The sequence below is a fragment of the Lampris incognitus genome, chromosome 13, assembly GCF_029633865.1.
Source record: "Lampris incognitus isolate fLamInc1 chromosome 13, fLamInc1.hap2, whole genome shotgun sequence".
NCBI lineage: Eukaryota > Metazoa > Chordata > Actinopteri > Lampriformes > Lampridae > Lampris > Lampris incognitus.
The window spans coordinates 16598738-16622376 of record NC_079223.1 but is presented as its reverse complement, the minus strand read 5'-3'; the positions used below and the strand labels follow the sequence as shown (position 1 = coordinate 16622376).

General features: G+C 44.3%; 2 protein-coding genes across 2 annotated transcripts in view; both read left to right on the top strand.

The window, feature by feature from the left end:
• LOC130122398 (AT-rich interactive domain-containing protein 5B-like) overlaps positions 1-20579 on the top strand; it is a 76870-nt gene extending 56291 nt beyond the window's left edge. Inside the window, exons 7-10 of the mRNA XM_056291287.1 lie at positions 4245-4297; positions 5397-5494; positions 15467-15677; positions 16892-20579. Of these exons, the coding sequence (XP_056147262.1) occupies positions 4245-4297; positions 5397-5494; positions 15467-15677; positions 16892-18964 (2435 nt within the window). The 3' untranslated portion in view covers positions 18965-20579. The remainder of the gene's footprint in view (positions 1-4244; positions 4298-5396; positions 5495-15466; positions 15678-16891) is intronic.
• Positions 1-23639, top strand: part of cep170aa (centrosomal protein 170Aa) — a 350414-nt gene that overhangs the window by 242540 nt on the left and 84235 nt on the right. The gene's annotated exons all lie outside the window — the stretch shown is intronic.

Genomic DNA, 23639 nt, shown 5'->3' with positions numbered 1-23639 from the left:
AGAGAGAGCGGGAGAGAGAGTGATAAGGAAGAGAAGTACAATAGACATCCGAGTATGATGGTTTATAACATAATGACATGAGTCATTATTGTAAAAATCCTGCATGTAAACTGCGGTCGCCCTGACTCGACTAACCTCACAGAGGTATTTTGACAATCTTGTCATCTTGACTGCCGACATGTTGGTGCTTAAGTAGGTCACTGTGGTTGAGGGCGAGAGACGGAGAGAAAGAGAAGGGGAGAAAGTGAGAAGGAGCGAGGTGGAGGGACAGCGAGAGAGCGAATAACAGTCTCAATATGCCTCACTTTTAGCTGGCATCTCTGTATGAGTGCAGAGTAGAGGCAAGGTCCACGCGCCAACTGTTTTACATACAGTACATGCTTTGAATCTCAAACGCAGAAACATCATAAGCAAGGCCTCATTAAGTGGTGAAATCATGCTGTTTAAACCTCGTCCTTGGCAGCGAGCACACATCAGCACATGTAAGGAGAAGGAGAAAAAAAAGAAAAACACATAATAATTAATACAACAAACCCTCAGATGTAATCTGTTTTTTCCCACATTCTTCCCTTTAAACCCCCTAGATATGCATTGAAAGATCAAAGAATGCATTTTCCTGTAATGGAAATTGAAATTATGTTATTTTGGTTGCCTTGTGAGCAATAGTCCTTTTTCTTTTTCTTTTCTTTTTTCCCTTTTTTTTTTTTTTTTTGAAGTTCTCAGGAGGTTAACAAAAAGCAACAGATGTGAAGTTCTCTGTGTGAATGACTTACCAGACTTGCAGTGTTTTGTTCACTGAGCTATAATTCATTCCTCCCAGAAAATCCTATTTGAGTCAAATCATGGACTATTTATCTGTATTTCAGGCCATTTCTTGGCTGTGAAATTCAGCGCCGAACACTGTTCTCTCTTTTGTAGGCAACAATCCTGCATCAGTACAGACCAGCACAGCATGATAAGAACATATATATATATATATATATATGTATATACACACACACACACACACACATACATACATACATATATATGTGTGTGCGTTATATATAAAACACACATATATGTTATATATATAACATATATGTATGTATATACATGTGTGTGTATGTACTATATATATATATATATATATATATTCAATCGAATCTGCTCCTTATTTGAATGGCTCATTGTATACGGTCATATTTTAAGACTAGTTTTATTCATTTGGCTGGTTTTACACACTCGTTAGCTCCCCTCACGCTCATGTTGAATTTATATTTCACCCCCAGGCCTGTATGCATTAAACATCTTAGAACAGAGATGCTGATCTGAGACCAATTGGCCTCTTAACTCACAGTCAAGTCTCTAATAGTAACATAACTGGCTCCTTCTACATCCCTTTTACAGTGTCTCTTTTATCTTCTAAATGTCAAGGGGAACACTAGTGGAGGCAACCATGTTGTCCTGGTTTCTGTTTTTGGCTCTGTGAATAATGGCGAAATCATCCGCGATTACCACCTCCGTTGATGTGAACCATTGTCATGTATGTTAAAATGTCTAATGCAGCCCTCTCGCCAGCTCATTCATTCATAGTTGGATGTGTTTCTCACTGGCCCTCTGAGTGGCAGGCATGTGATTAACATTGTTGGGACTAGTTTTGATCTTGCGCTGTTGCGTAATGGAGAGGAAAACAGTGACTGCAGTTTATTTGTGACACTCGTTGTCTTCCCATCTTATCGCTTGGTGCTGCTAGACAGCTGCTCCCATTGAAATCATACTATCTGGGTGAACTGAACTGCACACACTGAGAGAGAGAGAGAGAGAGACAGAGAGAGAGAGAGAGAGAGAGAGAGAGACAGAGAGAGAGAGAGAGAGAGAGAGAGAGAGAGAGAGAGAGAGAGAGAGAGAGAGAGAGAGAGAGAGAGAGAGAGAGAGAGAGAGAGAGAGAGAGAGGGGGAAAGAGAGGGGGCGAGGGAGTGAGAGGGGGGAGGGAGGGAGGGAGGGAGAGCGAGAGAGAGTGCAAGGGAGGCAGGGAGGGAGGGAGAGAGAGGAGAGAGAGAGTAACCAAGGTTTTAGCAGGGGAGGAGGGAGATATGGGGAGTAGTGCTCACTTTGTACAATTTGAATGGCCTTGATTTGAAATTAAACATTTAGGCGAAATAAGTGTGTGTGTGTGTGTGTGTGTGTGTGTGTGTGTGTAAGCCTGCATTTGTTCATGCACACACACACATCAGGATGTAGTTCTGCACATCAGTCCTGATTTGTCTTCCTCTTTCAGCCTCGTTGTCTAATTGCCATGCCATCCGTGCATCAGTGAGGCTGCATTGTTTTTTTTGTTTTTTTTTCCGTCCTTATTGCAGCGATAACTGCCGCCGCCGCACTGTTTGGAATTAAGAAAAGAAAGAGCAAGTGACAAGACATCTGAGGAACGGCATAGTCTCTCATTTTCTTTATCGGCGCTGTTCATCCCTGTCCCGTGTGCTTTTTGTGTTAATTATGGTCGATGCATAACAAGCTAGTTAAATAGACCACCGTTCTGTCTCCCCAGCCAGAAAGCACAATACCCCAGAGTGCTCAGTTCAAACAGAAAAATCTACCCTGCTCCCTTTGTTATTCCACCCGTGCATTGACAACAGTCGCAGAGAGGAGGGAAGGGGGGGAAAAAATCAATGCTGTCAAATGCGGAGATAGGAAAATGTCATTTTGACAAATGCAAGGCTTTGTGTACGCAGAGATTGAATTTTGATGGATTTCTCCCCAGGCGAGGACTCCTTTTCTTATTTATAGGCCCTCATATAAAAATGTTAAACAATGATGTTACAGAAAGCAAATACAAATGTCATCGGCGGAGAAAAAAAAAAGAGTCTCCCAATGTACCTGTGGTCGGTTGTTTATGGGGAATAATGTTTTCAAAGATGGACGGCCATTTGAAGCTTTTTTTTTCCCCATGGAGCCTCTTTGGATATTTTTGGGGATTTTGATGACCAGCCTGTATACAGTTCAATCAAAGATGTTTCACTTTTTATCTAACCGCCTTTGTACATCCATGTACACAACACTTGTATTCATGTCGATATTGCCTGTCAAGAGAGAATTTGTGTAGGGGAAAGTATGAAATGGGACTTGTGATTTTTCAAACAGTTTTATCTTATCGCCAAACACTTGACTGCTATAAATGTTCTCATTCTTACCTGCAAGCCACAGCTGAAATGTTAACAGATGACGCATATTCTGTGTTTCATCACACGGTGGCAATTTAACAAGTATTCAATATTCATTTGCACCTCTTCAACTGAAGTGCCACCCAGCTATGGGGAATTAATGAGAAACTGTTTTAATCCTGCCAATCATACTTATCTACATATCTGCAAAGCAGCCATCAGAACATTTGGAGGAATCCACAGAGGCTACCTAGCAATATGTAATTATCCTGAAATATGTAATTATCCTTAATCCTCATAGATTCCTCCATGAAGAATTAGTCCCGCCACTTATCTATCTATCTATCTATCTATCTATCTATCTATCTATCTATCTATCTATCTATCTATCTATCTATCTATCTATCTATCTATCTATCTATCTATCTATCTATCTATCTATCGTGTGTAAGTGTAATTTGGCATGTTTACAGTAATTCATAATCATAACTGACCACTAAAATCAGTGCATACTATCTATCTATCTATCTATCTATCTATCTATCTATCTATCTATCTATCTATCTATCTATCTATCTATCTATCTATCTATCTATCTATCTATCTATCTATCTATCTATCTATCTATCTATCTATCTATCTATCTATCTGTATCTTTTCTCTCACTCTGTATTTTTCTTTTTCTTTCTTTCTTTTTTCCATCTTTTTTCTTTCTTTCTCTTTCTTTTCTGTCTGTCTTCCCTGACTGGCTCTCTCTCTCTCTCTCTCTCTCGCTCTCTCTTTCTCGCTATCTCTCTCTCTGTCTCCCTGTCTGTGTCTTTCTCTTTCTCTCGTCTATCTATCTCTCTCCCCCTGTCTGTCTCTCTCTCTTCTATCTATCTATCTATCTATCTATCTATCTATCTATCTATCTATCTATCTATCTATCTATCTATCTATCTATCTATCTATCTATCTATCTATCTATCTGTCTATCTGTCTGTCTGTCTGTCTGTCTGTCTGTCTTGTAATAATTACATATTATGTTATTTATTTAACATTCATAGGGCTGTGAACCATTCCCATAACTCTTGGCTGACTTGTTTGTCGTTTCTCCCACAGTCAATCTTTGGACGATGTTTCAAGCTGCCCAGAAACTAGGAGGATATGAGTTGGTAAGTATTCACATATGTGCCATTATATTCTTCCCCATCTTTTCTTTCAAGCCCCCCCTTCCCCCCCCCGACTTGTCCTCCACTTGGCTGTTCCCTCCTCCCACCGTCTACCCTGTCCTGCCCACTCTGTCTATCGCGCTCTTTCTCACTTTTCCTCTGAACCCCCCCCCCCCCAACTTCCTCCTACCCCGCCTCTCCCTCCCTCTGTCACTATTTTCCCAAGAAGAAAGTCTTGGTCAAAGCCACATTTAGCAAAATGATGCCGTTGTTTCGAAACCTCCTTGGAGTGGAAAACACATGTTCTCCTGCTCTCCATTGATCAAAAAGGAAATTGGTCAAATCGGTCATTTTTTCCCATGTTGGAGAAATATACTGAAATACACATTTGCCCAGATGCACGCACGCCCGTGTGCACACGCGCACGCACACGCACGCACACACACACACACACACACACACACACACACACAAGCTCTGAATGAGTTTGTGTAAAGCAGAGGAAGAAAGGGAGTGAGGAGAGGAGAGGAGGGAAAGACAAGTGAAAGAGGACATAACTTGGAAGCCTACCAACTATGTGTTCACTCGCTATTCATGTGCAACATGTTTCCAATGTTAAGTCAGTGTTTGATGTTGTGCAGTCAAACGTCCAGTATTGCTAACGCCTCCTTCTTCATTAGCTTGCTGGTGTAGAGTCATGCAAACAGAGCGAGCCGTAAACAGGATACAGCTCTCGTAATTGGGTCCTGTATCCTTTTAAAGGGATCATATCTGCTGTTGATTATCTCACAATTCGTTCTGAGGCCGTGTTAGCGCAAAGTGCTGCGGTTTGTGTGCGCAGTCGATGATGTAACCCGTCAGTCACCTAGCAAGCCAGTGGGATCCTTATTCGGGATCCTTTCGATGGTGATGGGAGAAGACGGTGACTCGATTAACAGCAGACTGTTGTTAACAGGATTGCTTGTGTAACAGAGTATGATCAACGAAGATAAATTTAACTGGAAGAACATGACCCAGTAAACCCCTCCAAGACCCAGAAATGATGTGGAACTTCCCAAGAAAACAAAGATTAAAATCTTTCTTTCTTTCTTTCTGTGCTCAGATCACAGTTCGCAGACAGTGGAAACATGTATATGATGAACTGGGAGGAAACCCCAGCAGCACAAGCGCAGCCACGTGCACACGCAGACACTATGAGAGGTGAGTTATCGTCGCCACTGGTTATATAGGATGTGGCACAGCAGACTAATGCATGCACACGTGACACAGTTTCTGCCGCCCAATATGAGTGACGTTTCCTACAGCTGTATGAAATAAGATTTCACAGCAGAGTACGTGCAACTTCGAGGCTATTCGACTCGAGAGCTGTACTGAGGCACCTATTGATCTCATTCAGAGCAAGTCAATGTGCACACGATGAATAGCGGCTCACTGGTGTAAGCGTGATAGCAACCACGTCGACCTTGACCGGGGGTCGACTCTTTATTATTATACTCTGTTAATACCCATAATGGAGTTAAGAACTGTATTCTCACCAGGATTTGATCAAATTATTAGTAAAAGCGATTAAGTCATTTCATTTTCCAGGATTATTTGATTGATCTTGCCTGGCACAGTGGAACCTAATGCATCTTTTCAGAATGTGCAAGCCCCGCCCATATCGCTCCCCAAGGAGACCAAAGCAAACCCTCAAAGTAATTGAAAACTTTTGAATTATTAATTGACACACACACATACACACTAAGCCACACACAAACAAAAAACACATACACATCTCGCGTTTACATTCTTCAGTGTGTGTTCAGGGTATGTTCCCACATAACTTAGAGATGAAATGTTCAGAGGATGGCGTCTTAATGTATTCGTTTAATCAGTCAGACCCTGCACCGTTTTCAACCTCTGCATTGTAATCATCATTCAGATGGTATTACTGAACCAAAGCAAACATATGGATATGATCCTGAGGGAGCTTTGAGGGTATTATCCTGAAATGCATGCAGGCACACACACACACACACACACACACACACACACACACACACACACACACACACACACACACACACACAGACATTGGCACATACAGAGACACACAAGTGTTGGCACACACACACCCACCCACCTGTGCACACTCACGCACATGCACACAAACTTACATTCTCCCAAGGTTAAACAAATGTCAAATGCGATCTTTCCTAGCAGGAGATAACCAGTCGCTCATAAAGCAAATCATCCCTTCAGGCCGTCGACCCTCTCCAAAGCCCTCAGGCTGCTCCTGTGTTCATGCATCAGCATGGCTCAGACACAGACTTACCTGTCAGTGAGAGTGCAATATCCTAGCAGGGCTATAGAGCAGACTTTATCTTGTGCCGGAGATCACATTGTGTTAACCATAATAAATAACTGAATTGAGTGACATTATTTGATACTAAATATATTAAGATATATAGGACATGGTGGTCATCACAGCAGCTCTGCGCTGCTCTCGTCCATTAATTTCCATTTTCTTAGATTTGTGGAAGCATATGTGTGAGCAATATATATGCAAATAGTATTCAGTGGCATTTTGATCCGACTTATTTACATGAAGGGAGGGGAGTTAATCTGGGGGAATTTAATGTGAGGTGTCGTGCGAAGAGACAAGTTTACTCTCCTATGTCCGCAGTGGCCTGTGAAGACAACGTGCCTCTAAATGTGCCATCTCAGTACGTATGCAACATTTGAGCTAAGTCCCCGGTCGTCCTCGGTGCCGGAGAGGGAGGGACATGGTATATGAAGATGGTCCATCACAGTGGGGATGTTGTTTTGGGTTCATTTTGGGGCTCAGTCCTTATTTACGCTAGGTAATAAATGGCGGCACTTTACAACTGGCATCGAAGCGGGCTCTGGTGAATACATTTTTTTATTGCGTAGATGTCAAGAAACGGCAAGCTTTGTACAACAAATGCAATTTGTCCTCCGCTGGAAATCCCCTCGAAGCCAAGATTGTGAAATAGTGTTATAGTGCTGTAGTGTTCTACCAGTTTGAATTGGGCCTTAGGAACACAGGAAGGGGAGGACGGAGCCATGTGGAAAGCACTGAGGTGTGACTGCTGCTGCGCTGGCCTTTCCCTCTCCGGCCGCCAAGAAGCAGCTGAGAGAAAATAATGCTGAATCAATACAAAGCAATAATATCCACACACTGCAGTGAATATCAGGCTGGCAGGGAGGGAGAGAGAGGGCGAGGGCGCACGAGAGACGGGGTAGTGGTGGCGGCGGGGGATGACGGGCGATGTATGAGAGAGAGAGAAAGAGAGAGAGAGAGATCAGCTGAAACCGAGCAGGTTTCCATTCAGGGGAATAATTTTAGCTGAGCCGCGGTGTTTGGGCTGCTTGGAGGGCAATTAGCTTCATTGTATTAACTCAGCAAACATGGCCATTCTCTCCGCATGATGAATGAGGCTGTTTGTGGGCTCGCTGGAGTGTGTGTTTGCTCCCCAGAGGCGTCTTTGTTTCCCCCTTTAATCATTAGTCAACGCTCTGCAAAAAAATATAATTCAAGGAGAGGAATTGTACGGCGTACAAACTGGAACAACGCTTCTGTTTTCCCTCTCCCCCTCAGAAGAATCACTTCTGATTTGCCACGGCAGGCCAAACCAGGGAGGGAATTAGACAGTCTTGGCTGGCAGGAGGGAGCGATACGACGTATCATAAGGGTGGGAATTGCTTCTGATGAACTGGATATCCTTGACTCTCTTTGTTTGATTTGGGTTAAAGACCCGGGACGTCCACAAGCATTCAGCTCTCATTTGAAATTATACGCATTATCCCTTTACCGCCCTAATGGTAAAATAGTCTGAAATGGTTGCCTAGGAGATGTTACTGTGAAAGATAGCGCTGGGGACATAATCACTATATTTATGCCATCTATGAGCAGGCAGTAACCCACTTGCTGTAATGGAGTTGCATAGCTTAAATTGAACAGGCGATAACCTCGGCTAATTGTCATTTTCAAAGTTACTGGTTTTTAGTCGCTGGGCCTCATTCATTAGCACATGGGGGGGGGGGGATCAATGTGGAAATGTCCAAGCCAAGGTCTGCCACTCCAGCTACAGGGAGGCTTTAATGATATTTATTTAAACCGTTTCCCGAGATTAGCTGTCAGGGCCTGGCGCTCTGAATTAAAAATGAGGTCATGAAAAAGATGGCATCAATAACCTTGAAATAGACTGCCTTTGCTTCTGTGCCACTTTCCCTCCGCGCTCTCTCTCTCTCTCTCTCTCTCTCTCTCTCTCTCTCTCTCTCTCTCTCTCTCTCTCTCATTTTCTCTCTCTATCATGTTCTCTCTCTGTCATTTTCTCCCTCCCTCTCGCTATCTCTCTCTATCTCCCTCTCTCTCTCTCTCCCTTTCTTCCTCTCTTGCTCTTTTTGCCCCCTCTCTTTTTTTTGCTCCCTCTCTCTGTACCTCTCTTTACATCCCTCTCTCTCGCTTGACCCCCTCCCCGCGCACGCATCCTCACTCCCTGCCTTGCTGCTTCATGCTGTTTCTTTCATTATACAGGTCAGCGCCTTTTAACAGTTCCTACATATTTAATCTTCCCGGTTTTCTACACAATCTCTTGTTACAGAAACATTGCATTTTGCTCGCTCTCTTCTTCATTTCTGCCTGTTACATGTATTTAATATCTCACCATGCCTTGGCATTCTAATGTAATTGCACAAGGGGGGTAGTGGTGGTGGGAGGGGGGGATATCCATGGCAACAGAGAAGCAATTTAGAATAATTTGCTATTTAAAAACTCCGAGGTTTTGGGCGAGAGAGAGAGTGAGAGAGAGCGAAAGAGAGAGAGAACAGAGGGGTTTTGGAAATGAATTATTCCATCTTAAAAGTATTAGATGTTTACCAGATGTACTCAGAGTCCACAGCCTATGAAATATTCCCTGGCTCAGATTGTGGAGATACGCATTTCTCTTTAGACAGACGCACGCCAGTTCCAATTTTAGTCGACTAGATGTTTTATTGATTCAGCCTTTATTCTCTCCTCATGCTTTCGTTGTTTCTCCGCATCCACTGAAGCCGCTCCCCAGACAGGAAATATATTTTACCATTCGTACATATTAAGAGACCACAATGAGGATCATAGTGGGAAAAAAAAGAAGCCGGTATGGAAATACAGAGGAACGAGTTGATAGTGTTTTCCAACTCTGCTCCGGTGGATGTATACAGAATATCGCACAAGTCAGCATCTCACCGCAGTCTCTCCACTGTGCTGCAGATACATCAGGTGTAGCGCAGCACAGCGGAGTGTGATTTGTTAAATACTGCACATCAGACATGGGTTTTAATCAATACGGGCTCTTGTTCTCAAGCGCAGGATATCAGTGGATTACTGTGTTGGGGTAGAAAGGGAATATCACCTTCATGTCCACTGCTCTTATTCCTGAACCAGAGAGAGAGAGAGGGAGAGGGGGACCAAGGACAGACGTTAATAAAGGGGCAAAGATGTTTTGACATGAAGAGAAAAGGTAAAAGAGGAAGCTAGATGGTGGGGAAAGGAAGAAAGACAGACACAAGTTGTAGAAGAGACATTACTGCGCAGTTACACACCGCCGACGTTCCTAAAAAAGAAAAAAGAGGAAGATAAACGAAATCCCAGCATGTTGTGTGAGTAGTAATGGCCAAACTTTGTATATCATCCTCTGTTCCCCTGCCAATCTGATTTTCAGCCTGTGCGGGTGGGTGCGCAGCCAAAGAGCTGCATGTCCTTAACGCTAAAGCAGCAGGCAGCTATTTTAACCACTCGGTGTGTTAGATGGTTTTCCCAAGACAAAACAGTTCATTGAACATCTGATGATTAAATCCACTTTTCTGTTGCAATCTAGCTAATCACAATATTGGGCGATCTGTCCACGCCTGGAAATTAATCAAAGGGTCCACTGTTTCTCTCGCCAGTGGCCATGAGAAATCACAAATTACGGCGCTGACGTGTGAGAGGCAATCGACTGAATGAGCATCCATTCACGTCTGCCGAGATTAATAACGAGATCGGTGTTGGGAATCAGATTACGAAATTTCTCTCTTGAGATCCGGGATTCGCGGGAAAGCGGCGTGTATCATTGGCCCGCGTGCTTGTTCCGGTAAACAGTGGCCGTCGCGAACGTGTAGAGCCCCGCCTCCTGAACAACACCTGCTACAGCGAGCGGCGGCTAATGAGGGTGAACCCTAGGGGAACGGTGGAGGTCATTTTTAAATCTGGTATTTCCAGACTCCACAAAGGACTGGAGTTTTTCATACATTCCTCCGCTGCCCTCCCGTTTCAACTGCATGAATGAGGGTCATCTCAAGTGGTTTGGCTTCTAGACAAAAGAGGGGCTTAGAGGCACGAATCTCTCTGAAGCAGAGGAACCACTAACAATGTCTGTTTATCCCTCCCTCTCCCTCTCCCTCTCTCTCCCCCTCTCTCTCTCTCGCTCTCCCTCTCCCTCTCTCCCTCTCTCAGCAGGTATTGTTGACTCAATCAAAAGCAGTTGGTTCTTCTTCACACAGATTTGATTGCATCTTTCACATGGTTTTGTTTTCCTTTCCTAGTAGTCAAAGTTTGTTTCCTCTCTTGAGTTGTGCCGCAGCCTGTAGGCCATGTCCACCAGCTCTTTTAAATAGTTTCTATTCCCCCACCCCCGCTTCTTCTTTTTCTCTCTCTCTCTCTCTCTCTCTCTCTCTCTCTCTCTCTTTTTTTTTTACGCATGAAGCAACCCTTGTGATCTTAACACAACACCAACTAAAATTAATTTCAACACCAATGGAGGAAAACTGTTGAAATGGAACAGCCCACAGGCTTTTTCCACTGATTTGGTGACTTAGGCATTTCTTGGATTCCAGCGAGCTGCTCGTTCCGGTAACTCAAAACTCAGATGGGACCAGCATATTGCTTGTAAAGTCACCTTGTTTTTGCCAAGTTGCCTTTTTTCAGTGTGAGTGTGCATGCATATGTGTGTGAGTGTGCATGCATATGTGTGTGTTTGTGCGAGTGCAGTTCATATTTCTCTCAGTGGCACAGACACGCTCAGCTGACAATGTGTGTGCTTAAGTGAATTAGACTTGTGTTTGTTTTAAAAAGACAAGGACCGTTGTCGGCTGTTGCATTTTTATAAAGGAATATGTGCTCAGGCTAATTGGACACGCCGCAAGGTGAGGTCTTAATATCATTTCGCCCTTTCCAACTTTTTATCTCTCCCCCTGCAAACCGTTCCTGACTCTCTTGGACGTGTTATCAACATGGAAAATGGCCGCCTGAACAAAAGCCAAGAGATAAATTGGCATGAGGGGAAGTTAAGTATTTATTGACCTCATAAAAATCTAACCTCCTGCCTTGATGAAATTCTCTTTTCGAGCCTTTCTTGGTGCTGCCCCCGACCTCTAGTGGCTCAACATGTTTACTACACTTGGCTTCCGCTCCATTAATGCTGTGCCAAACTCTTTCCCCTCTTTTGAGGAAATTGCTGCTTATATAAGTGATATTGTGTTGTTACTTCTATATTACATGAACACGAGTACATTGAATTACTCCCTCAGTCTTTCTCAGGTTGGATGCTCGTATGAGTTTTTTTTTTTCACGTTTGTTTTTACTGTAGTGATAATCAGGAGGGGGGAAAACAGAGCGAACGCCGTACAGGCTGCAATTTCTGAGCTTAATTTAGCCTTTGTGGAGATTTATATATAACCATAAAAGGTGCACACTTGAATTTCGAATTGAGTCATTTTCCAGTAAAAACAATGTGCTGTAGCTGTCATGCAAGGCACTTCCTGTGACTATTTATTGTTTTGTTTTTTTAGGAGGTTTTTTCTTCTTTTTTTCTTTTTGCTGTTGTTAGGCAACCAGTGCATCTTAGTCCTTCCATCTGAAGCTCTCCGAGGCCCCAGCGATCTCACCAGCTTGGCTTTTTCATTATCTACAGTAGCAGAGCAAGACCCCCATCTCTTATTGATAATCCGTTTAGTTGACCCAAGGCTAGGCAGCCATTTCTGCCCAGCAGACCGCAGTGACAACGGCTGGCGCGTGTCGTTGTCGTGTGCCGCTTTCCGGGCCCTTCGATCACTAATATACGGCTACGCACGGTTATTACACACGTGTTGAATGGCCGTTCGCTGGCCTGCAGAAATCTCCCCCACCGTTTGTAATGCAGGTGACGCACTGCGTTGCAGACTGCAGGTGGATAGATGCATCCTGCAGATTGATTTATCTGTAATGGTCTATTTGTTTATTTTATGGCATATTTTATATGTCTATGAATGTCTGTCTGCCTCCCTCTGTATTTATATCGGGACACATTTTTCAACCCGTGTAGAAAAGCTTGGCACACGAATGTTTTCCACATCACATCCGTAGATGTCACAGATACACCTGGTATTGTTCTAAAGTCAGTCAGGGCAAGTGATTTATTCGCTGGATCCTTTTTGCCCTTCATTAACATATGTGGTTGTGCGCTATCTCTCTCGATCCCATCTCTTCTTTTTTCTCTCTCTCTCTCTCTCCCCTCTTTCCAATAAGTCACATTTAACAGTACATTTCCTTTCTTGGCCTGGGGCCTGGTGCCAGACCAGCTGTATGAAATATAGTTTCACCGCGTTCCCTGCCAGCACTTTTGTTCAGAGAAAAAATAACAAAACAAAAAAAAAATCCCACAGAGTCTCTTGAACTTTCTGAGTTTTTTCCCCCCCCTTCCTTTGAAGCGGAGGGCAAAATGGCTCTTGATTCATTGTTTGTTTTACCGCCGTGTCCCTTTAAAGGAATAGAGCAACCGTCTCTCGTCGTTACACCAGAAGACCTTATTATTTCTCGTGACTGAAAAGCGCCATGTTTCTGTCTGGGTTTTATGGACTGTTATTGTGAAAACCCCCGATAAAGTAGCCAGTGAGATTTTCAGGCGAGTTTATTGAACTTTGGAATGCTTCATAGTGTTTCAGCTGTTCTGGTTTCCTCTTTCATAACGTTTCTCCTCTCTGCGCCGCTGCCAAGATCCATCTTTTGTGTCGAGCAGCAGAAAGTCTCGGAGTTTTCCTTACTCGTTTTCTGCATGCCGGTATTTAACACATGGATGTTATTATGTTACTCATGTCCCAATGTTCCCACTAGTTATGACATCAGATGTGGAAAATTGACCGAGAAACATAAGAAGGACAAAGGAGGAAGTTAAAAATAGCTGAAACACCAACCCCGTGTGGTGAGTTTTCACCAAGACGGCTCTCGTCCCTCGGCGTGGATTTCGTAATGTCAGAGCGCACTGTAGCTCTCGTGTAATCACTCAGGTCAGCTGAACAGCATATTCGCAGTAAGAACATTCATCCATCCTTTATCCAAACCGCTTATCCTGCTCTCTGGGTCACGGGGATGCTGGAGCCTATCCCAGCAGTCATTGGGCGGCAGGCGGGGAGACACCCTGGACAGGCCGCCAATCCATCACAGGGCCGACACACACGCACATGCTCACACCTAGGGATAATTTAGTACGGCCGGTTCACCTGACCTACATGTCTTTGGGCTGTGGGAGGAAACCCACGCAGACACAGGGAGAACATGCAAACTCCACACAGAGGACAACCCGGGACGACCCCCACGGTTGGACTACCCCAGGGCTCGAACCCAGGACCTTCTTGCTGTGAGGCGACCGCGCTAACCACTGCACCACCATGCAGCATAATAAGAAAATACTGCAGGGTATTTGATTACCGTCACCATTTTAAGTGATTAGATTAGATCTAGAGTTTATGTGTGCTATGAGGCTATGAGGGTGTTGCTATGATAAATGTGCTGTGAGGCTGGCCAGGCAGGGCCTTGTGCCACCTCCTCTTCTTCCCCTGGTCACATGCCAGCTAACAACTGTCAGCTGACTGGCTGAGGCATACGCGACATACCTGCCCTGCAATACCACGCATGCATTTGTACACCAACGCATGCTGATGAGAATACACGTGCTTGTACACACTGTTAAAAGCACATCCACACAACTGGGCCCTTATAGTCATAGATACATGTGAACATGCATGTACACACACACACCCACACACACACACATACACACACCTGCGTGTGGATTTCCCGAAAGCGAGTTTAATTAGATTAGGATTGTTATTGCATTCCAGGAGTCGCTAAAAGGCTTTGAGGTGGCGTATCTGATACGGTGCATGCCTCCGGCATAGTTTAGTCTGCATTTCTACTGTTTCTAGCTACCTCTGTCAGAGCACTCGCCTCCTTCTTCCTTCATATATCCCCCGCTCCACTCTGAATACTAGCGTTTCAATAATAAAAGCTGATAATAATAACAATGATCAACTTTATTTGTGTTACACTTAACTGGGGTTACGAAGCACTTTAAAAGAGATGAAAAAGAATAAGACCGTGATAAAGCACTATAAAGAAAACATGAGTAAGAATGAAATAAATGTGTCTAAAAGCCATTCTGAAAAAGGGTCTTCTCTTCAAGAGTGGTTTTGAAAATGATACAGAATTTGCTAATTTGAGTTCTTTGGGAGGCGCATTACAGTTTGGGGACTATTTACATTTTCTAATGGGTTTTTTCAGCATTATTTTGTGTAAAAAAAAAGAAAAGAAAAAAGCAATTACGTCTTGTGACCTTTCAGTTGATTGTGAGATTATGCAGCTTAAGACCCCTGGCAATGTGAATAGTTCTTTTTTCCGTGTTTCTGAAGACATAATGGTGCCTCCTTTGTTTATTTATATTTTGTTCATATTTCACCCGCTAAAAGGAAAAATAAAAAGTACAGGGTCCTGGCAGCTAAAGCCTAATCCCCTCGAGTTGTAAATGTGGTTTGAGGCGCAATTAGAGGACCCTGTCCCATGGACCTGAAGTTACATTCCAGCTCATGAGAGATTAAAAGATCTGATATGTGAAATGGCCAAATGTTGCTTTGCAGCGCTGACATGAAAATGGACGTTGCGAAAGTGCTCAAGTCAAAAATGCTGCTACCTCCTCTTGTTGGGAGCCCCCGAAATCCACTATTTAAATGTTGAACTGATGTTTCGCTACTGAATTATGTTCATGACATCACAAAGCTTAAACAAGTACATTTCTTTATCAGCGTTACATAAGATACCATAACAAAACATGACACGACACGAAACAGAATTATATAACATCTCTCCAAACTCACCTACATTTCTCTGCTCCACGTTAGGCTTCTTCTCCCCTATGAGAGACACATCAAGGGAGAAAAAGACAAGCCCCTACCCTCGGTCAAGCCCAGGAAGCAGGAGGGCAGCCAGCTGAAGACGGTGGCGGTCAAAGCCAAAGGGGCGGGGGCCAAGAAGTCAAAAGGTCCCAGCAACCCCAAGCAAGGGAGCAAAAAGGACGACGAGGAGATGAGAAAAGGCCAAGAGCACTCGCAGGTTGGTCACACAACTGTCCCGACTGGCTCTTCTGCTGTCCCGTCGGGGTTTATCTCTCATTTGAATCTGTCTGTTTTTCATTTTACCCTGCCTGTTTTTTCCTCTCGCTCCTCGTCCACTTTCTGTCACGTACACCAGTGTTACCTTACAAACTACTTAACAGGAAACAGCCATGAGGCAACATTCTCTCTCTCTCTCTCTCTCTCTCTCTCTCTCTCTCTCTCTCTCTCTCTCTCTCTCTCTCTCTCTCTCTCTCTCTCTATATATATATATATATATATAAACACTACACTCCCTTGGTAGACATAATACTGAGCAGTTTTGGTGACCATGAATGTGAAAACTTACTTCCTGGTTTGCTGGTAGGCTGCGTTGTATAAGAAAATGTGAAAAATGCTTCATACTGCTGTAGAAGAAAATGTGAGGGGGTCCGGGTAGCATACCGGTCTATTCCGTTGCCTACCAACACGGGGATCTCTGGTTTGAATCCCCGTATTACCTCCGGCTTGGTCGGGCGTCCCTACAGACACAATTGGCCGTGTCTGCGGGTGGGAAGCCAGATGTGGGTATGTGTCCTAGTCGCTGCACTAGCATCTCCTCTAGTCAGTTGGGGCGCCTGTTCAGAGGGGAGGGGGAACTAGGGGGAATAGCGTGATCCTCCCACGCACTACGTCCCCCTGGTGAAACTTCTCACTGTCAGGTGAAAAGAAGTGGTTGGCGACTCCACATGTATCAGAGGAAGTATGTGGTAGTCTGCAGCCCTCCCGGGATCGGCAGAGGGGGTGGAGCAGCGACCGGGACAGCTCTGAAAATAGGGCAATTGGCCAAGTACAGCTGGGGAGAAAAAGGGGGAAAAAACAAATGCGAATATCAAGGCTACATACAATTGTATTATGTAGCCTTGTTATTTACACTTTCTTACATTACACAGTCTATCAGAAACCAGGAAGTAGTTTTTACATTCATGGATTGTCCACTAGTGACATCTTTTCCACTTTTCAGTGGCCTTACATGCAAGACTGCTCAGTATTATGGCTGCTAAGGAAGTATCTATCCTACAACACACACACACACACACACACACACACACACACACATATATGTAATGTTGAAAACTGTGATTGTTTCCCTTTAAGTATATGAGCATATAAAAGGGTGTCTCGACTCTTCTCATTTGACAGACAACTCCAATAACTACCATTTCCTTTCTACAGCATTCTGAGGAGAAAGAAGACAACGGTGAGCTCTCCCCAGCCGTAAAGCGAGAGGCCTCTTCGGGTGATGAACCGATTGTAATCGAGGAGGAGGAGTTACATGTTACCCTCAAGAAAGAGGAGTCCGTGGCAGAGGAGCAGCCATCTTCCTTGTCCCTTAAGGAGCCAGACTGCAAAGCCCCACATGTTGCTCCGTCACTCTGCAGAGGAGCTAGCCCCCAGCCCGAATGGAGACAAATCAGGGAGGCCTTCCACGAGAAACTGGTGCCAGAACAGCAAACCAAGGGGCCTTTTGTCCCCAAAAACACCTACCTGCCTCACCACTGGGACCAGAACAAATCTGCTGGACATGTCGCCCTGCCTGAGCCTGCCTCCCGAGCCAAAGACTCCATAGAAAGTCACGGTGGAAGAGTGGGCAAGGTGTTACCTATGTGCAAGCAGGCGGAGAGACCATCTGTGGACCCTGTCTCAGATTCATTCCCAGAGAAACAAGACTATGGGGTTGTTAGGAAGGAGTATACTCAGGGCCCCACACAGACAACTGCTTACTGCAAAGCCAGCCAGGGGGTCATGTCTCCTTTGGCCAAGAAGAAGCTACTCTCTCAAGTGTGTGAGACCAATCCTTTCTCCTTTACTTCTCCTGCTCCTCCTCTTCCTCCTCCTCCTCCTCCTCATCACAATCATGAACCCACTCCCCTACCAAACGCCACTCTCCCGCCTCTCCCTGCTATGTCTGTGGGTGACAGGGAGAAGAGAGAGAGGAGGAATAGTGAGGAGGAGGTGGGAAGCCAGAGGCAGAGGTGTCTGATGGAGAGCAGCCCAGAAGTTGCGCCGGTCTTCAGGCCGTCGGTCATCCAGCACGCCCAGAGCGCCAAGCCGCCTCCCCATACCGCCAGCGGCCTATCGGAGAGGAGCCCTCTAGGGGAGCTCTCGGAGACATACGCCTGCCGGACAAGCCACCACCTCCAGTCTAAGGTCAGTCCTCCGTGGCAGCCGTACCTCCCCCGAAACCAAGCCCAGGAGGGAGTAGAGAACGGCGGGGAGAAACTCCTGCCGGGCCCTCCCACCCAACCACAGAGTTATGCCGGTGACTGCTACTCCTCCCCACACCTCCACAGTCTCTACAGGCAGACGGAGAACTGCCTGAGCCAGGAGAGGATGGCCGGCTTTGTGAATGGAGAGAAGAGAGGGCACTACATCAGGGACGGTGAGGGTGGTGAGGGCTTCGTTTGTGGCAGCCTGGAAAGAGAGGGTTTGGCCTACAGGTCTCACTACAGCGACAGGACTCAGACGCACGGAGACGGTAGACAGTCAGAGATCGAGCCCAGAGACTTTACCATGTCCAAACCTCACTCTCAGCGGGTGTCCTCCTTTTCTAAGCCCTCCTTCTGCAACCTCCAATACCCCATCATGCACCAGGGTTTGGATTCCCACCCCAAAGCATGCCGGGTCCCTCCCATGACCATCTCTCCTCCCAAACAGAGCCCTACAGATTCCTCCCAGCCATTCCCCAGCCCCCCCAAGACCTCTTCTGATTCGTCCCTCACCAGCCCTGTTCGACCCAGTAAGCGAAGCCTCGGGGAGCCTGAAACAGAGGGCGTCCCAGAGCGAAAGGTCCGCGTGGTGACACCCATGCACCCCAATGGGTCGGTCCGACGTGGGGACCCGGAGGAGCTGAAACCAGCTGAGCCAGCCCACGCCGTTCACCTCAATAACCACCTCCCCGAGGGCCACCCCCCAACGGCCTACCCGCACCCCCACACCGCACCCCTCTACCCAGGCATGTACCCTCCTGGCAGCCTGGTCTCAGCAAGGCCCCAGGACGGGCTCCAACAGCATCCGGGTCTGCAGTACCTGAAGAGCCAGACTGCTGTGTCCCCTCTTGTGCCGCCGCTTGCCTTCCACCCCATGATGCTACACCGGCAGCTGATGGCCACGGGCCCCAGCACACACCACTTCTACAGACACCCGGGTGGGGCAGCGCTGTATGGGGACCTGCTCCACCACCTGTACCCCCTGTCCACTCTCCCACCCCCCCAGCTGTCCTCAGTACACCCCAGCACCAGACTGTAAAGGAGAGACGGGAGATATCTTTTCTTTTTTTCTTTCATTCCTTTCTTTGCCATTCTAAACCCCACCCATCCCCATCCCAGAAAGTATCTCTCTCTCTCTCTCTCTCTCTTTGCCTTTCTCTCTCTCTCTCTTTATTGAATGGTGGCTTCTCCAGAATGATTACACCAACGGTGAAACATCGGCAAATTACGGACTGATGAACTTATTAGTCAGGCGGACTAAAAAAAAAAAAAAATTCCATTCTATCATTTTTTTTAAATTTGTTCATTTGTTTATATACTTTGCACTGTTTGTTTTTATCACCACTCACTGTATTTTTTTTTATTTTTTTTGTGGTTATATTCTTATTTGCACAATGCTGATGTGTATGTGCTCACAAATCAAGTTTGCCGCTCTCAGTCACCACGTGTCAGGGTTGTTGCTCGGAGCAGCTGAGAAGTGTGGGAGCAACAGAAAAAAAAAAGCCATTTGTTTACTGTGTCTGAGGGCTAAACTTTGTTGCTGGGAAAACACTAAAGGTAACACAACGACTTCAATGAATTCTCTCAAAACAAGAGGGGTGCGTTCACCATCGCCAACAGAGTCCCAACAGCTGTTTAGCGTAATCTTACACTTCAGTCGGCGGGTGGTGGTCGTATCTGTTTACATGTCTCCACGCTGAAAGCTGTTGCCCTTTTTTTTTTTGGCTCCAGTAAATCCTCCCAAATTCCTTGGACCGGACCTTAACACACCGCGGTGCTGCATACACAAACGTTAGCTTAATCGTGACATTCTGAGGTGCTGTATTGATGGATGTACTGTAGACTCAGTCAGTTCAGGTTCCTGCTCAAGATTCAACTCGGTCAGCGACGACGTAAGATACGTGTTCGTTCTGTCGAAAAATCATGAATGAATGTTTTGGGTTTTTTTTTATTAAACTTATTGAAACGCTGTTCTAATTTTGCTCTCTCGACTGAACGTAAATCCAACCCCCCCCCCCCTTGTAATTACTAGCCTGTAGCAGCGTGTTTTTGTCTATCTGACTGTCATAATGGAATGCTCTCATAAGAAATTAACTTTTTTTTTTACTCTCAACTTGAAAAGTCTTTCTTTTTGTGAAAAGAAAGACTCCATTCAACAAGCTGAAAACACTCACTGTATGATTTGATAGGAATGTTGTCAGTTAGGTTTTTTTATTGCTTTGCAAATATTTGTGCCTTTCACAGTCTTGGATTAGAGTTAGCACTGCAATTGTTGAGATTTATCCTCTGTAGCATTGTAAAAATATTAATATTACTGTCACTCTTGTCTGTAATGCAGCACACAGACTCATGCACACGTTCTCTCTCTCTCTCACACACACACACACACACGCACACACACACACACGGGGGGGGGGTGTTAACACACATTAACAAAAACCATATCGCACTTTCGGCCACTGGACACCAGGCGGGGGCTGATAAAAAATATTTAAAGTCTTTTCGAATCCTTAAACGACATCGCCTATAAACGCTTCGGGGGGGTCTGTATTTGTGCTTATGGAATTATTCCCTTTCGGCTCAATCAGCCGAATCAATCAGTAAACACACGAAAAGATTTTCAAATACTTGACATTGCCCAGGTCTGGTGTCTGTCATGCCTGGGGGAGGGGGAGGGGGTTGGTGGTGGTGGTGGTGGTGGGGAGGGGGCTATATGTGTTCTCAAGCAGTGATCAAAAGGCACCACGCTCCATAAAGTATGCCTACCATGCTATATAGCCTGTGGTGGGAGGGCAACACCTGCTCCAGCTTTTACAACCACCATAACCGCTGTTAATGGCTATCCGGGACAGTTGGAATACACAGTGAACATGTCTGGTGTTTCAAAGTGTAAAAAAAAAATGTTCTTAATGTCTGTGTGGAAGGTTTTTCAGGATACTTTTAAGGTAAAAGAGAAAAAAAACATTCATTTCTGATGAAAGTACTGTACTTGACTGTGTGTAGGTAAAAACCGGCTCTCGGAAACACTAGTGCCGGCAAGTCCACTGTACAGAAACATTCATTTTTGGGATCAATTCCTCGGCAAACCCTCTCTCTCTTGTCTTATCTTCTCTGTAAATATCACTGTAGATAGTCAGTTGTGGCCGTTCTCATATAAACTGTGTTATAATCTGTAAATAGTATAAAGATAGTATAAAAGTCGGTAACACAATCTAGTTGTGTCCTTGTTAGCTGTTTCAAGGTCACCGTGATGATCTTAGATTCAAACAAACACTACAAATTTAAGAAGTAGGATACTTTTTCTGTTCTTATCTGTTGTCATTTCACTTTGGTCCCCACCCCCACCCCCACGTTGTTTCCATAACGTGCATCCTAAAGTGTTTTTTGATACGATAGCCATCTGTTTATCAATCACCCAGCTGGCAAGCAACAACAAAAAAAAACAAAAAAACAAATAAAACATTTTGTATGATACAATCTCCAGTATATTTAATTAAAATATTTTACTATCTACATATGTTTCCTTTGTTGTGTTATTCTGATTGTGAGCCGCAGATGAATGGCTCAAGTTGGAATCGGGCGAAATATTAAACTTCTCTGTTGCATTCAATGATTTGGTGCTTTGAGTAATTTTATTTGGATTTAATCCATACTGCATGCAAAAATGTATAAAAAAAACAATAACTCTTGAAAGAAAAAAGTCACATTGCAGAGCACATATTGTTTTTTGTTTTTTTCCAGAGGTATTATGTGTGAATGGGGCTTTATTATTGTAATGCCATTATCTGGCTATGAGGTCCCACCCTGCCCTAATCTTCACAATGGGCCACTTCTGGGCCTGCAGCCAAAGGAGCCTCTCACCAGCCTCTGCTGCAGCAGAACAATCTGCCAGTACATGTGTCTCTACGGGGTGTGTGTTGGGCTGCAATAAAAGCTTTACTTTGACTTTTATTGCCACCCCCTGGTAAACCTTTACCATGAAAAATATTCAGTAATACCTCCGAGCTCAGCAAAAATAAAGCAGGCTCACCACCAGGGTAGAACGCGGGGCATTTTTATTGCAGATCAGCGGCGAAACAACAGTTAGATTCCAAAACAAAAGTAAATGGCGAACGAGGAGAAAAGTGCATGTTTATGAAAGAAAAATAACTGGGGTTTTTGTTCATTCAATCCTATCTGTGCTTAAGAACGAAGAACGTTATACAACTACCTAATGGTATAGAAATGTTAAGATATTATATAATACTTTACATAAATGCTGTTGTATAACAATAACTATGGCGTTTAATTACAAAAGAAATTCAGCTACATGGCAAACATATCAGGCTTACATATTTTATTATTTACAGAAGTAAATACTTCCATATATTCTAGGTCTAGTACAGCAATTATTTATAGTCATTGAAATGCAATGAAATCATAGAAAAATAAGTAAAAAGGAGATGTAAATCGAGTAAAGTGGCTCAAACTACAGGGTATTGTGCATTAGTCCCGCAAAAAAATCCACATTATATTAAGTCCTTGTATGTATCACAGTCACATGTTCCACCCATGGGAAATTTACACTGGGGAACGTTTCTTGATTCCCTTTTTTCCGCTGCGTTCAGAGATGAGCTTCGAAAATACAACCCACACTACAATCTACCCCGTCATGGTTTCCAACCGTTTTAATTAGAGCTGCACAGTTAAGCATCTATAATAGTGTTGTAATTTTTCACACTGACTAGAATAGGATTCATGCTGAAATATTCTTTTCTTGTATAGGCCTCTAATTAAAAAGTCACTTTCATATCTAGCATCAACACCAGTGGAACTAAAAATGATAACTGATAAACATCACAACTTTGAGCAAACTAGTTTGGCAGATTATTTTCGTTATTATTATGCAGAAATGGCTGATTATTACTATTAATATTTCCATAGAAACAATTTTGAGCAAAGAGTCCTCCCATAATAATAATAACTCCACCGCTGGCCAAAGAGCATCGATGGGAAAAGCATATGATTATTAGCAATTATAATTTTTCAAGGTTTGGAAAAATTATAACATCTACCCCCTGTGACTGCACTGGATTGAGTAGCTGGGGGGGTGGGGGTGAGGGGGGGATTGCAGTTTCAACCTTGATTCATCAGGTCAGTCTTTTTTTCCAGAGACCAGGTGTTTTGTACACTCTGTAATTACTTAGACCGCTCTGAGACATCTTTCTGAGAGACGGTAAGTGGTTGAAATGTCTAGTGCCCAGAGAGCATACAAGAACATTCATTATTCGGGCCACTCCAAGGGCCCCATATTCAGTCATTCAATCATGTTAATAACATTTATGGACTGCAGTGTTACTAAATTACTTTGGGTGTACTCTGTTCTTAGTGAAAACCCAGAGACTTCTCCTTTACAAAGACCTTGAGATAACATTAGAGCAGAATTTTCATCCGCGAGACGGAAATTAGAGCTGAATTTTTTTCCTAAAATGTTGATACCTCAAATAGTGGTCATAAATGGGTGACAGATGGTGATATAAGTCAACATAGTTCCAAAACGGATGATTAATTAATGGAAATCCTGTGGATCAATCCCAATGAGTGCTTTTGCAAAAGGCTGTTTCTTAGTTTCCCGTCCCAGCAGCAAAGCTGACAAATAAGCCTTTTTCATTTTAGTGGGATTGATGACAGTAGTGACCAAAGCGTACACACTGCCTTCCAATAATATATGGACT